The 16259-nt window shown below is 31.4% G+C and overlaps 1 protein-coding gene across 50 annotated transcripts in view; it reads left to right on the top strand.

The window, feature by feature from the left end:
* The window catches only part of LOC139514265 (regulator of G-protein signaling 22-like), a 56995-nt gene that overhangs the window by 13343 nt on the left and 27393 nt on the right, over positions 1–16259 (top strand). For 15 of the 50 annotated variants that reach the window (XM_071303227.1, XM_071303228.1, XM_071303255.1 and 12 more), the window contains exons 3-17: positions 3750–3940; positions 5280–5566; positions 6039–6141; positions 6639–6694; positions 7030–7105; positions 7829–8051; positions 8641–8789; positions 9704–9889; positions 10222–10449; positions 11203–11223; positions 12593–12670; positions 13495–13652; positions 13994–14153; positions 14856–14966; positions 15744–15782. In XM_071303227.1, coding sequence (XP_071159328.1) covers positions 3750–3940; positions 5280–5566; positions 6039–6141; positions 6639–6694; positions 7030–7105; positions 7829–8051; positions 8641–8789; positions 9704–9889; positions 10222–10449; positions 11203–11223; positions 12593–12670; positions 13495–13652; positions 13994–14153; positions 14856–14966; positions 15744–15782 — 2066 coding nt within the window. The remainder of the gene's footprint in view (positions 1–3749; positions 3941–5279; positions 5567–6038; positions 6142–6638; positions 6695–7029; positions 7106–7828; positions 8052–8640; positions 8790–9703; positions 9890–10221; positions 10450–11202; positions 11224–12592; positions 12671–13494; positions 13653–13993; positions 14154–14855; positions 14967–15743; positions 15783–16259) is intronic. The other 35 variants (XM_071303259.1, XM_071303230.1, XM_071303233.1 and 32 more) reach the window with 3 other exon arrangements.

Raw genomic sequence — 16259 nt, forward strand, 5'->3', positions numbered from 1 at the left:
TTAAACCTTAAAACATGTAAATGGGAATTATAGATCTGATTTTGATGTAGTTTTTAAAGCCCATTAATGTTATTATTGATATCAGGTTTCTATATCAAGTGATTTTTTTCATATCAAAAACGAAAATTGATTCATAATTTTCTCCCGACTTCCTTCCCATTGTTTAGATATTGGACGATCGCTGTTTGAAAATGGTTTTAATTAGGATGGAAATTGATGTTATGATGTCATAAATAAAAGTTTGTCAACAGTTTTAACGGCCAAATGACAATCAATAAATAACTTATAAGCATAATTGATTAAAATACAACCCGATATTAACTTCTTGACAAAATCGAACCCTTAAAGTTACGACCATGTATTGATTTTAGGTGGAAACTTTATTCAACGGTTGTTATGTTATTTGATTAGAATTAGATTTCAAATGAGAAACATGAGTTATTCATAAAAAAAACAGAAAAACTTTTGTTAGAAATGTGTTTGTACTGATGCAGTTATAGGTTATCAATATTTTAGTACATTGTACATGATTGTCCATTGTTATGCAGAATATTTTTACAATTTGAAACTGCTGAGTAATTTAGTTCAAAGAACCTGGTGACAAAGATTCTTTTTAAACTTTTTTTCTTTGCTTTTAATTGAAATGTGTATTTTCATGTGGACTAATTACACTAATTTTTTAGAGTAAGATTTCATCGGAAAAAAGTTAGTACTGTGAATTAGTCATTTTGTTTGACACTTATTTCCCTCGATTTCTTGGGTAAGATTGAACCAGAAATGTATCCGATCAGCAGAATACAAACTTCATATGGGCTGAGCCTGCTTACATGCAAAACCATGAAATCAAATATCAACAAAAATGAAATTTTCAATCAGTTCACTAAAAAGTATTACCCTAGAGTTATTTGATATATTTGCCAAAGACTAGGCTCTAATTTCCAATATATATATTTCAAAATCCAAGATCAGTTTCCACTTCAAGCATTTGTTCTTGAACTGGAATATTTTTAAATGAGGACGTTCAATGTTTACAATGGACAAAACAAATTTATATAACAGCTTATTTCGTACCATGTAAATAACTGTATATGGTTAATTATAAATGTACACTGAAGGTCACAAGCCGTATTGTCCTTTTGGGTTTTAAAGTAAACAATTGGATCCTCATGGTTTGAAGACATGAAGTTATTTTAATTGTAATACTTAGATTACATAAATTATTTCTCTTCATACAATTCGGTAAAAAAGTTTAAGGTATATTGCTCCTGTTTTATGTTTGTAAATCATTTCTGTCTCTTATTCATGTCTGTTTTAAATTAAGATTTGAAAAGGAGTTAAGATAATCTTAACTAGTGATAATTAAAGAGTATAATTCGTTAAAAATTTGGTAAAGGATTTGAATCAATGAAATACATCTTCTTTCTATCATTGTACTTATGGAAATTTATAGTTTTTTATGTGCCTGATTTTATTTTTATGGTTCCATAAACAAGATTCATGTTGAAATAATTTCTGATGTTTTTCTAGTTTTTAAGGCCCACCTAAGATAGCAGAGCGGTATTATGTTTTTTGGTCTGTTCGTCCAGTCTTTCATACATCTGGTCGTTCGTTTCCTTTGTCCGTTCATCCGTTTGTCTTGCTTTAGGTTAAAGTTTTTAGTCAGTGTAGTTTTTCCACCTGCGATAGTAGAGGGGCAGTATTTATTCTGGTTTGTGCATCCATTCGTAAGTCCGATCGTTCATTGTCTGTTCGTCCCGCTTCAGGTTAAAGTTTTTGGTCTAGGTAGTTTTTGATGAAGTTGAAGTTCAATCCACTTGAAACTTAGTACACATGTTCACTATGATATGATCTTTCTAATTAAAATGCCAAATTAGAGTTTTGACCCCAATTTCAAGGTCCACCGAACATAGAAAATGGTAGTGCAAGTGGGGCATCTGTGTACTATGGACACATTCTTGTTTATATTTCCTTAACTTTCATAGAGATTGAGCACTTGTATAAGTTCATTTTGATATGTAAAGGGCTCATCAGGAAGTATGAATTAGAAAAAACCCTGATTTTGTTTCATGTTGTTTTATAAGTCTATCTAATGAGATCATGGATTACATAGTTGAAATGAAATCTGATTAATCTTAACCAAAAAGTCAATCTATAAAGTCTTTCATATTGAATATATATATGAATATATATAGACAACCCTCTATTGTTGTTTAGGTCTACCTCTAGATGACTCTTGGGTTTTTGTCCTCTGGTTGGCTGTCTGATGGATTTGTAACCCAAGATGATATGCATATTTCAAATGGGTAAATTGTCAATTTGATCCTTTTTCTGAGAGTGAAACAACATGTTTGAACCATATGTTTCAGAAGTGGTTTTATATACGGTACTTGGTAAATACTTCTTGAAGCCTTTACAATTTGCAAAGGTTTGAGTTTATGAAAATTAATTTTCTGCTTGCTGTGTGGTATGGGTTTTTCTCATGGTTGAAGGCTTAGTAACACTGTGACCTGTAGTTCCTTATACCCAAGTCATTTGGTCTATGGTAGATAGATACCTCATTGACAATCATACCATATCTCTTTATTTTATTCTAGTTAAAAAATGAAGGAAAAAAATTCCATAAATCTTTAAGCTTACAAAATCTTTAATGTTTGCATAATGAACCAAAAATCAAATAAGTTCGGATCAAAAGATAGTATCTTAAGTGTGTTACACCACTGTCAAAGACTAACATTCTAATTGATTGATTACATTATATTCAGTAGGGAGAGCACTTTATCAATTCTTTAAATGTTATGTAAATGATAGAAAATTGATATTTACATATTTTGCCTAGTCATGTGTAGGTATAAATATTACCTATGATTATAAATTCAAAATTTGTCTATTGAACCACTTAAATTATTGGTAATATTTCTCTGAAGTAAAGTTGAGTTCTTTTTAAATGTCAGATCTATTTTTAATCTTGTTTTCAAAAGTCGAGAATATTACAGAATAATTTTAGTTTGGATTTTAAATATTATTAATTTCTCATTTACTGATTTATTGGTGTAGATCTTTTCTTTACTATACTATAGGTACTCAGCTGATGAGCCTCTTTATTTGATTATTACATATTGTGGTCGAGTGGTAATCCATATACAATTGATAGGTTGATGGGTACTTAACATCCAATGGCAGATATAACATGCACACTCAGGATGATAATACATGTACATGTATAGTGAAACCTGTATCCAGTGGCAGATTTACATTCACACTCCGGATGATAATACATGTACATGTACATGTATAGTGAAACCTGTATCCAGTGGCAGATATACATGCACACTCAGGATGATAATACATGTATCAATGCCATTTAAAGCTGACTATACAGTATAGGTTTTTTTCATTGTTGAAGGCTGTATGGTTACCTGTAATTGCTTACATCCACTTTATTTGAACTTTGGTGGATACTTGTCTTATTGGCAATACCACATCTCGTATACCTTTTCATAACGATTACCTCTATGAGGTGTCAATCTGCCTTTTCAGGTCTTTAGTTTTTTTACCCCAGTGTAGTAAGACATGTGCATTTTGAACCATGATTTCAAGGTCACCTCTCTTATAAGGCCATTTTCAACTTGTCCAAATGGTTGAGTTATATCCCTTTGGTTGCTTTGACATTTGGCTAATTATAAATAGGAAAGTAAGAATAAATTCCTTATTAGATTTTGTTAATAATAAAACCTATTACATATCTACAGGTATTTCCACAACGCCTTACATACAACCGTTTGACTGGTGCCTTTGAAGAATCAGATATAAATGAAAGGTCAATCCATAGTAGTAGTACCCGTGGTAACAACAGTGATGGTCTGCCCTATGGACCAACAGACGAAGAAAGAGAAAGATTGTTAGAATGGGCAAGAACTGACAGACTGCCACTTTTCCTCAGGTAAAGTTTTTTTTTAGAAAGAATTAAAGACTGTCTTTTATTAGAAATAGTAGCATCTTATGCAGTGCATACTTTGGATTTGATTGGTTTTTGTTGGGTCATCAACAACAGATGTATTATGGGAGGCCATTGTTAATCTATGCATAGATGTACATCTATGATCTATGTATCAAATCATTTGTTCTAATGTCTGAAAAAAAGAGTTGTTTCCCATATGAGGGTTAAAACAACTAGTAGAACAAACTAATTTTGGCTACTGAGGTTGTGGAAAGCATCTCTTGTCTCCAAAGTCAATTGTTTCACTGTATTTCATTTCATTAAAACAACTGGTTTTTCAATATATGCTTACAATTTCCCTATAACAGCAGGAAATAGCAATAACATGTAATGCAGGATAAGTCTCTGCAGTTTTACAAACTACTGTCTCCTAAACCATATGAAAAATTAACAAAAAAAACGTGTATTCAGTGTTTGTTTGACAATTCAACAATGAGTAATCTCAAAAGTGGGGATAAAATTTGACATGAATCAGTTCTATTAGGACTTGTGTGTGAATAGAATTTGTTGACACATTATTTGAACACATGTGAAAGATTATTATTTAATTAAACGAAACATTCAATTTATCTTATAAATGACATTCTAATACTCATGATAAAGTGCAAAAAATATGCGAAGAAAACCTTTTATAAAGAATGTGTTTGTGAAGTAGACAGAATATGTACTTGGTTTGTTTGCCAAAGTTTAATTTAATATGAAAGAGAATTTAAATTCTTTATACATCATCTAATCCAACGGAAATGACATCAATTGCTTGTTTTTGTTTTAAAACTTAGTTTCATTATTTTATCAAAAGACCTATTTCTACTTGTATGCATGGAGATGAAATACTTCTTTTGAAAATAAAAGATAAGTTTAGGTTTAGTCATATGAGCGTATGATTTGTAAAGTTGACAGTTTATAACTGTTTTTGTCAGTTAAAATGCATCCTTTAAAACACACATGCAATGTTTCCATCTTGTATCACTTGTTTGGACAAAACATTCAAAGAAAAATCATTTTGATTTGAATGAGTTATACCCATATTAGAAACCACTACTTGCTCAGAGTCTGCTTACTTCTATGAAGCATAGGAATTCATCTCTGGTTTCAAGTTGCCCACTCTTTCTTTATTTGTACAAAAAAAGTCATTGCTTCATTTTAGTACATCTTATGATCTTTTCCCTGTGCATAATTGGTTTGAGCTGTATTTCTTTAACTTAATATATTTTAGTACGCCATATTATGTTTTAACTTTTCAGTAATTTTAACCAATGGCATATTAATTTCTATTTTTCAGCACTCAACTATTCAGGGAATTTAAATTATGTAAATTATTATTACGTCCATTGGACGACCGATACTCAGCAAGTCGTGGCTCTAGTCAACAAATCCGAGGATATAGTCGGCAGTCGGAAAGTTATGTGTCTAGTTTGAGTAATAGTGCTGATAATAGTGCTCATGATGAGATTGACGATGATGACTTTGGCTTTGGAGAGGGACAGTATCGTTACTCTGCACTGTTCCCTTACCAGAGACCAGGGAGCAGAGCATACAGTGTTCCAAATAGGATTTACTTAGGTTCAGGTAAGAAATAATATATAACGAGATATTGAACATCATATACAGGTATTCTTTGCAAAAGAAAAGACAGGATATGGGTTTTCCATCCATGTCACAAAATCAGTACATGTACAATGCAAAGCTAAAAAAAATGCAAGCAAAGGAACAACAAACAATGAATTTAGAAGTCATATGATTATTCGATATTATTGTTAGCATAAAACTTCTAGAATTTTTTTTTTTCTCATTAAATCTAAGTTATTTCAAATACCACCATTTTCACTTGAAGTATGTACAAGAGGAACAGTAACACAAGGACCACATTCTATTATATGAGATATTTAGATCTGAAAGACTCTTGAATTTCTTTAAGCTAGTATTTCAATATAATAAATCATTAAAAAGGTCTGATGAGTATCTTAACATGACATGCTGGTCCCCTTAACTAAGTTTGCACAACATAACAATTATTTATTGAAAATGTTTGGCTTTTCAGAAACAACATATAGAGGAAGTACAAATACAGAAACCCAATATTCTCAGGAAAAGGCTATAATTAAAAGTGCTACACATAGAAAGAAGAAACAGAAAGATGGAAAGTAAGTATATGTGATGTTTAAGTGGACAGATACCTATTTTGTTTTCACTTTTGCTAGTTCAACATCATTTATAGCAGCTTTGTGTTGCTTTACAACTAAAATTTATAAAGAATTAGGAACTTCAATATAATACAAGCAAAATGTTGTAGGCAGTATTTTGCTATGAAATGCTACAGAATAAAAAAGACTATTTAGAACTAAACTTAAAATAGATTGCCATTTAAAGACACTAGTCTTGTCTGACGTTAAAAATGATATATTGTGATGTTGGGTGGCTGTCTGAGGTTCATACAATTTAAAAATTTTCATACGAACAGAATGCCTCCCACTTCATCAGTATAGAATGTCATGATTTATCTTGGTTATTTAAGTGTCATTTGTATAAAATGGAAAATTTTACTGTATACATGTACCATTAAAAAATGGTGTTTTAGAATAAGAATACACTATTGATGTAATTTGTTTTTGTGTATAATCATCTTCTTACATAATTACAGACCAAACAGTGAAGCTAAAGAGGGTAAAGCGTCTGTGAAGTTTGAAAATCCTGGAGGTAAGAATTTTTATAGCCTTGTATGAATGCTCATGGGCTAATTTAGAGGCAGGGTTATTTTTGGGGAGTTCAGAATAAGTTTTGCTCTTTTAAAGGAATATAGGCAAAAAATTATGGAGCACTTGTACCCTTCCTAATTTTTAACAACTGAATCTGACAATGCCATATTGCAAAAGATAGGTGTAATAGAACACACTTTGGACTACAAAATTTAATGATACAAAAGTGTTTTTTTTTTATATTAGTGAAAATATTCATGTACTTGTATGTGACTCAGTATGATTTTGTTTCTATAGAAATGTGACTTCATTTTATTATTTATATTTGAATTACAGATGATGTCAAAAAATTACAGTTAAAACAAAAGAAATATACCTCAGAAGCAGAAGAAGCATTTCTACGACATGCAAGGTATGTTCTCTAATAAGGAGTTCAACGGTCAGAATATGCATGAAACATTTGCCACTGCATATAACAAAAACTAAATCTTTTAAATTGTTATTTATCTCAAATACTTTTAAAGACAAAAAAGAAATGCTTTTCTGTTTCAAAGAAGAAAGTTTTGGTTTTTGTTAGGTTATAAAATGGCCATTTCAAGATACTGCTTAAGAAATAATTCCTTCATGTCATGCTCTATGCTCATTTTAACATGGGAAGGCATTATATTTGTCGATATTTTATACTGAGCGTTAGCTAATTGTCCTATTAGAAATTGATTCTAATAGGACAAATACAGTATTCTTATAGGTCGAAGCATATGAAAATACCGTAAAAATGTTTAGCTGTTCCTGTTTCCTCCCCGAGGAGTCTGTACATTACATTTCATATTTGATAAGTTTAAAAAATATGAACAGGGTATTGCTAGCAGGTATATATGTTGTTCGATATAACATATATTATAAAAGTTTATGCAAGCTTATTGAATGTGTATATTTTTGTAGGATAACGATGGAAATAACTTTAATATAAACAGTAAATTTGTGCACATGTGTCAAACATATTTTGTGCTCATTAGAACACGGTTTTGTTTACAAAGCGTAATAAGGACGTCATATTAGAATTGAGATTGCCAACTCATTACTATAAGTGAATTGTGTTTCATTCCTCCTTAACAAATTATTTTATTTGTTACAGGGTTTTGTCAGCACCAGTTAATTATGAAGATTATATGAGGCACCCATTGTTTGGAGATTTTGACTTCCTGTTTGGGGAAGAAGAACCAGATCCTAATGGTCAAGTTTATGTTCAATTTGAGGATGAACGAGGGAGTGAAGAACAGACAGAAACAGATGTAAAGAACTTAGAAGGGAGAACAAGAATGTCCCTTCAACAGCTTAAAGAACAAATTTTAGGAACAGTAAGTTCTTGTTTCGAAGTTGTAATAAAGGCATTGGTTTTGTTTCTTTCAAGTCACCACTGAAAAGTGCTTTTACATTTTATTTGACAGTTATATTATTAAAGCATGAATATGCAGAAAATCTGATAGTTTGATATTTCCGTATTCTATTATAGTACCATTATGTACCTTCATTTATGTGTTTGCACGAAACTTGATCAACATGAAATAAAAAATTAATAGACAATTACCAATAAAACATTATATAACCATCCAACACAGAAGGACTTAAAAGTGAATATGTATACCCCATTTGCAGACTACAGAGTAGCCTTAATTAAACAATTGGTATGCAGCCATATGGAGTAACATGAGCTCATAATGGCATGTTAAAACAAAACTAAAAACTTCTAAAGACAGTTAAAACAAATGTAAAAACAAATAAATTATTTACCATGAAACATGAGCAATAAATGGTTAGACAAATGCAAACATAAATACATTCTTTACTTTTGAACATGAGCTAATATTAAAAGTTTAAACAAATGTAAAAAATCAAAAAAATCATCACGTTAAATTAAGTTTAAAAGAATCTTTTTTACTTATTTAGAGTGAAGGAATGGAAGGTTTTAAAGAATTCCTTAGTAACACAGCTGGTTATGCCTTATTAAATTTCTGGCTGGATTGTGAATATTATAAAGATGCTATGGAGAACTTTGAAGATGAAAGCAGTAATGATATTAGAAATAGATTGTTTAGGTCAGTATCTGTTACATTTCATTGAGGGGGGGGGGGGGCAGTCTGGGGAGGGGGAGAGGTCTGGCTGGACTGTGAATATTATAAAGATGCTACGGAGAACTTTGAAGATGAAAGCAGTTATGATATTAGAAAATTAGAAATAGATTGTTTAGGTTTGTATATACTCTTGACAATGTTGGGAGGGGAGGGGAGGGGACGAGAGGGATGGTGAAAAACAATTTGGAGACTGTGTGGGAAGGGGAGGGGAGGTGGACAAATTATGGGTATATACATGTAAGAAATAGATTTAGGTTGGTAATTTCTCTTACCTTTCATTGATTGGGGACTGAGAGTTTCAAGGGGAGAACAGGAGAAGAAGGTATGGTGATAAAAAGAAATAGATTGTTTAAGTTGGTAACTTCACTTTCATTGAATTGAGGGGTTGATTTAAACTTCAAAGAGGAGTGATTCACTCCCGTATAGTTGTACCAATCAGTATATACCTTTTCCTATACCCCTCCTCAAATGTTACTGCAAGTAATATTAGCTATCCATAGATCTGTCACGGAATAGAAGTTCCTTCATAATATAACTTCCAAAGGAAAAAATATTTTGGAATATTCTTTCCACAGGAAGAAATATTACAGTATAAGTTCCTAACGGATTAAATGGTATAGAATATTTGTTCCAACAGGAATAGGTATTATTACATTGTTTATAACAAAGTTTCCAGTGGAACTTCTTTTAGGCGGAACAAATATACGTTGACAGATCTATACATAACATTGGAATGAGATAATAATTTATGAGTAAAGAGTTTAAGAATGGCATAAAGAACAGTCTAAAATTAGGAATGTACCACAAACCTTATCAAGCACACCTTACCATAGACTTTGATACTAAATTTAACCAACATTTAATCTTTAAATTTTCAGGGACATACAAGACAGATATAAAATGAATTTAACAATTGATGCCAAAAACAGTATATCTAAAGCAGCTAGTAACGCTAATCTAAGTCATACAGTATTTATAAGAACTCAGTATGATGTGCTACGGAGGCTGAGGGCATACTGGGTACCTCGCTACCTCATACATGTAGAGAGAGAACTTAGCCTAAGGTAAGACATATTGTATTTATCTGAAATTAAAATGATGTGTTTAAGCAGTTGAAGGCATATTGGGGGAACTTTACCAATGATAGGATGTATTTAAAAAAATTTCATTCTTACATGCAAAGGTTAAAGGGAAACTAGATATCTCCATACATTATTAACATAACAACTAAGACAGACTTTAAGCTCATTAATATTCATACAATTTTATATAATGTGAATAAGTTGGTGACCAGCTTTTCAAAAATGCTCTTAGTACTGTTATATTCTTGTCTTTTTTTATTCGGCATTCATACTTATAGGCTTAAGAATTTCATGTCTACTGTTTTATTTTTCAGTCCTTATGCAAACAGATTAGAAATACCTGAACAATCAGCGAAGACATTTACTCCATTTTTTCCTTCAATCTCATTGGTCAGTTCCATGCCAGTATTACCTGATGATGTCTTGACCTTTTCTAAAACAAAGAATTGGGAGCATCTGAGTCAGGGTGGTCGGAGACTAGATTCCAGGATATCGTCTGCTAAGTTTAAGATTGGACAAGCTCCACCCCCTACTTCACAAAGGTGAGAGATATAGTTTTACGTAGAATATATTTCAGGTGTGATGTGAGCACCAGTACTTTAATACAAATTAGAGAGGGTTGTGAAATTTTTACTTTCAAGTTTTTGCTTGTTTCTCATTGACAAAAGCAATGTTATGAAGCTGAACAAAAGTACACAGTGATATTTCACTTAAGCATGCAATTAGTAATTTAATCAACTAGAACTAGTTTTATAGTAGGAATTGTAAAAGACTTATAATGTAAGAAATGTATATGGGTTATGTGAATTTTGTTACTTCCAAAAGTCTTTATCCTTCCACTAGACTCGATAATACCTTAGCCTGTATTGCTGAAAATATTGAGTATCTTAATAAATGATCAATTATGTATTTACTTTTCACTGTAACAGTTGCTTCTCATTAGTGGCTACCATGTTCACCGCTCTTGGAATGAAAAAAACTCATATCAGAAAATGTTATACTCAATTCCAGCTTTTGGACATGACTTTCAAGAAAAGGACTAGGCTTGGGTCATTCCTTTGTGTTGAAGAAATGTCAGACATCAGAAATATATAAAGTTTATATCTATCTACCTGTCAGTCTTTGACTGGCTGGTAGGTGTCATGTGAGAGAATATTTACATTCCAGTACAACAGAAATATAATCTGACAAAAGAGAACACAAACCTCTTTTTAGGAGATTTGAAAATTTAAGTTTTATCTAAATGTGAAAAGATGAAAATGATTTAACACGTGTCTGTTTGATATTTTGCACAGACGTGTACTTGCACAGTTGAGGTTTGTATGGTGCAACACCCTAATACTGTTTTGTGTGATTTCATCATAGCTAAAATAATCTACAAGCATAAAACAGTCTTTGTCAATCTGATGAGAGTACAGCAAATCAGAATTTTATACTTTTTCAAAATTTGGCTGACAGAGTTCTTACTGAAATAATTATGGAAAGCGTAGCACCAACTTCATTTAACTATTTTTTGGAAAATTAAGAAGTGTCTGTAGATCATGAATATATATGTTTACGTTATCGAAAATGAATTATTTTAGCTATGATATAATTTGACTTATACCTTCACTTATCACCTATTAAATGCTCACTTAAATTGAAATTATTCATTAAATAAAAGCAGAAACCATGCTTACATTAACCATTTTTTGCAAGTGGCTAATTCTGTATAGATTACAAAAGAGTTTAAAAAAAAAATGTTAACTGTTGAAGTCAGAAAATGGGCAAATTCATGTACTATTTACAAAAGGTAAGTTTATAATTGTCTATTCTAAAACTGTGATTTTCAATTTCTGGCTAAGTGTCATCTTTGGGTTGATATCCCAGTTCTACCTGTCAGACTGTAAATAAATCTCTTTGTTGGTTAATAAATCTGTACTTATCAATCAGAACCCATTGATATGCAAGTTTGAGATTGTCTTCTGTAATGTACAAGATTATGAAACTGTAATATTCAATTAATTTTTGGAAGTAGGCATATAAAAGTAATATTCTTATTTCAATATTACTGGATCCTGCCTTGGTAACAAACCTTATTTTGACCTTTTGATTAAGTTTATGCTTCCTATACAAAACTCTATATTAAGGAACTTATCACTGCACCTAACCTAACAGTTATACCTTATAAATATTCAACAACCTATGGTGGAGGACCCCAGCAGAGCAGTTATTTCCTGATTTTAGTTTTATCAGTATATAAAGATGTATTGTCTTGTTTAAATATTTTACAATAGTATTTTTTTTAGATCCACAGATTTTAGCAGTGCTTTTCCAGCTATTAAACTTCTAGCCTTTCATTGGCCTTACTTTTTTTTTGTATTTTTTTCTGTTACACTTTTGATGATTGCTTAATCTTTTTCTGTCACTGTTTCTTAATACAAAACATATATTGTCACAGTTCCTTGTTTTTACTCTTTCTTTATATCCTGAAGTTTCTACCAAGCTAAGGACTGTTCAATTATAGTATTTTTTAGTTAAATGGAAAGATTTATTAATTTATACATATATGACTTTAAATCAATAAGAAAAGAGAGCTAACAGGACAATTTGAAATTAATTGTTACCTCTTTATTTTAATTTGCTGTATTCTGAATTGGTATTTTGTCATACACTAATTAACATAATGTTTTTAAACACTTTCAGATTTGGCTTGGATAGGTTTCAGATAGCACTGGCTACAGATAAACTAGCAGGAGGACCCTTCCAACATTTCTTAACAATGTAAGGATTGCATACACTGCATGTTATTCAAAACTTGTTTTAGACTTTACAGACAATTTAAATGAGTATGTAACTAAAGTTAATATCTTTGGTTAGCTTGCTTGCTAGCTGAACCGTGAAGTAATTGTTAGGTTAGGTATACTACCCTCCTTTCCAAGAAGACTAGTCCTATAGACAGATAGATAGGTTATCTGTCGGACTAGTCTACTGTAAAAGGAGGGTAGTTTACCAAACCTTAGAGTGACTTTACGGTTCAGCTAGCAAGCAAGCTAACCATAGATATTACCTTTAGCTACAAACTCATTGAATCGGCTGTAAAGGTTGAATTTTGATATAGGTAGACAGTTTTGGATTGCCTCCTTGGTATCTTTTCTCTTTTTAGCCATGGGGAAAAAATCATCCTAATTATACTCGTAAGGCTGAAATGAGATATTATAAAGGGTACACAAGACAAGTAAAAGATTTAAACCTTAACAAAATATTGCTCAAATAAATGCAACAAAAGTAATTAGTGTTATCAGCAACTTTTACAATTTCCCTTTGATCTTACTGCCTAAGATCTTGGACAAGATTTGATACTCAAAAATATTAAGCAATGACATCACGTATCAGTGCAGTAACACAACATGCTCAATTCCATCTACATCGATTTATCAATGAAATGCACACAACTTCATTCATACAACCAATCTACTATCCAAAGTTTTGTACATGCATAAGTAGTTTTATTCCTTTACTTATTCTATATTTATTTGGTGCTTTAGAATGGTAAGATATCTGACTTTCCATATTGTCTTATCAAATATCCCTCTTTCTTTTTCCAGGCAAGATAATAAACTGTTGTTGTCTATGTTGTTGTTCTGGCAGAGTGTGACAGAGTATGGTGCTGCAGAAGAGAGGTCAGCTGACAGATTATTACGCATGTGTCATGCCTGGACTATTTACAATAATCATATAGCTCCAAATAGTTATCATTATATTGGTGAGTGAACATTATTTTTTCAAATGAATATTAATGTGCTGTCATTACATAAGTTTTACCAAAGGTGCATGTTTTATTCTTGGTGGAGCAAATATAGGTAGTAAGATAAATTTGAAGTAAGAGGGCATGGACCATAATTATAAGAAGAACAGCCAATGAAATGGAACAAAAATGAGTTACAGAAAACAATTAAACAGGCAGCTAAAGGTTGAGCCAAATGCAGAGCTCAGTCAAGGTTAAAGTAACTCAGAAAAAAGAAATCATGGCCAACTTTTTCATGTTAAACATTGCTAAGATCAGGGATTTGACATTTGACCTATCTGGCAAATATATACTTTCAGGTTTTTCTCCATCAGAACAGGATGAAATTCACAAACAGTTACTTAACGCTACAGACTTTATAGAAGCTTCAGTATTTAATAGTGCTAAACAATATGCAATGTCTAGGTTACAACAGGCCTGGATAAGATATCTCAAAGAGGACCTTAAAGGATTCTTAGAGTAAGTTATTTAATTTAGTTAAATTCATTTTGTGTTCAGAAATGTTTCACCTATTAAGGCTTTATGATGTGAAAGAGGTAGGCTTTCTGGTAAGGAACATAAGTTTGTCCAAAATTCATAAAACTTAACAATTGACTTGTTTAAATATTTGATTATCTCCCTTACTTTAAAAAAAAAGGCAATTGCATTGAAGTATTATATATCTGATATGATTTTATCAATCTCAGTCTGATAATCTACCGATAATACCAAAAGATTGGTGTCATTTGCTGATATGTAAGCTCTTGTGTTATCTCCCTCTCCTACAGCAGATGGGACTTTTAACCTCGCTATTATTGTCTGAGTGCCCATGTTTGAGTTGGAGGGTTTTCCTCCTCCCATAGCAGATGTTTGATTTAAACCTTTATTATTAATTTCAGTGCAGCTTGAGGGTTGTCTCTCCTTTATTCAACATATTTTAATTCAATAAAATTGAGAATGGGGAATATGTCAAAGATACAACAAGCAACGAAAGAGCAGATAACAAATATTTAAACTTTTCATTTTCAATACCCATTTGTAACCTTAAGGATTATCTCCCCTCCTATAGTAGAAATTCACTTTAAACTGTATGATCATTTTCAATACCCATGTATAAACAAGAAATTAATATCCCCCTCCTACTGTAGACGTTTTAAATGTTAACTTTGGTATCATTTTCAGTGCCCATGTATTAGCTAGAGGGTTGTCTCCCCCTCCTACAGCAGATGTGATAGAAATAACAGTATTAAATGATCAGTTAGTGATATCCAGACCTGACCCTTGGGTCAGAAGGTAATTAATAGTTATTTCTGCATATTGCATGTTTTATATACTGTGGATTCATTATTATTCGTTGGATACCAATTTTTGTGGGTTTCGTTGGTACAGGTGAACCACAAATTAAAATATTCAACGAATATCATATTTTTAATAGACCTTGTATACAGAGATTGGCAAAACCACGAAATCAAATACCCACGAATATGCAAGTTTTTAGCAATCCACGAAAATTGATACCCACGAAAATAAATGAATCCACAGTAATAATAATATTTGTATAAAATATAGTAGTTTTTTACAGAGTCATTATCTATCTGTTCATTCCTATATTTCTACAATCTGTAGAAAATATTTCAAATTCAAACTTTTATTACTTTTCTACCTTTAGTGTATTATGTTTCAATAATTTCTTCGTTTGAAGATTACATCTTTTTCTTTAAATGGACCAGGTTTAAAATAGACAAAATTGCACACCTGCTCAGACAATGAAACTTGCATCTTTTGGCAGTTTAGCAACATCATGCAAATATATTTTATTGTTAAATATGTTTAAAAGCTCTAAATATATTACTGTAAAAACATGTACCAGAAAAAGGCAAAAATGAGTAAAAGACGAAAATATATCTTGAACATCATATACATATTTATGTATCTTATATCTATAGGGTTTTTTTGGGAAAGGAAGGGGGGTGTGTGAGAACCTAGACATTAATTTTATCTGGCCATAAAAAAAAGTGAGCTCTAAGGAAAAAAACAAGCTTTAATTATTTTTATGGTTATACATTACAGCAGGAAGGATTCACCATCTGTGTCAAATATTTTAAGCAGGTATAGGACAGTAACCTATATCACATGTGTTCTACCCCAACACAGCTTATGTCTAATTGTTACCACTAACTAACTTTTATGTTTATTGAGTCCATAGATGAATTCTTAAATCATAAGATGTCACTGATTAACTTTTATTTTGAATCAAAATTAATGTTGGTAATTTCTTTATCTGTTAGTGGAAATTATCACAAATGAATGCTGTCAACTTTTTATAACATTACCCATAATGCCAAATAATAGCAAAAGATTTTACTTCAATGACATTGAGTTTTCCATTAGAGCCTGCTTATGAAGATCAACATAACATGCTCATCCTGAAATTTTTAGAATTCATCTATGTGGACTTAACATCTAACACTTCATAAACCACATTGCAGGTTTACTTATTAAAGCTAAAAATACTGAGAAGGTATGATTGCCAATGACATCTATCCCCAAAGTTCAAATGAAGTGGATTTAAACGGATAGTAGCTA

Source organism: Mytilus edulis, chromosome 3, assembly GCF_963676685.1.
Source record: "Mytilus edulis chromosome 3, xbMytEdul2.2, whole genome shotgun sequence".
NCBI lineage: Eukaryota > Metazoa > Mollusca > Bivalvia > Mytilida > Mytilidae > Mytilus > Mytilus edulis.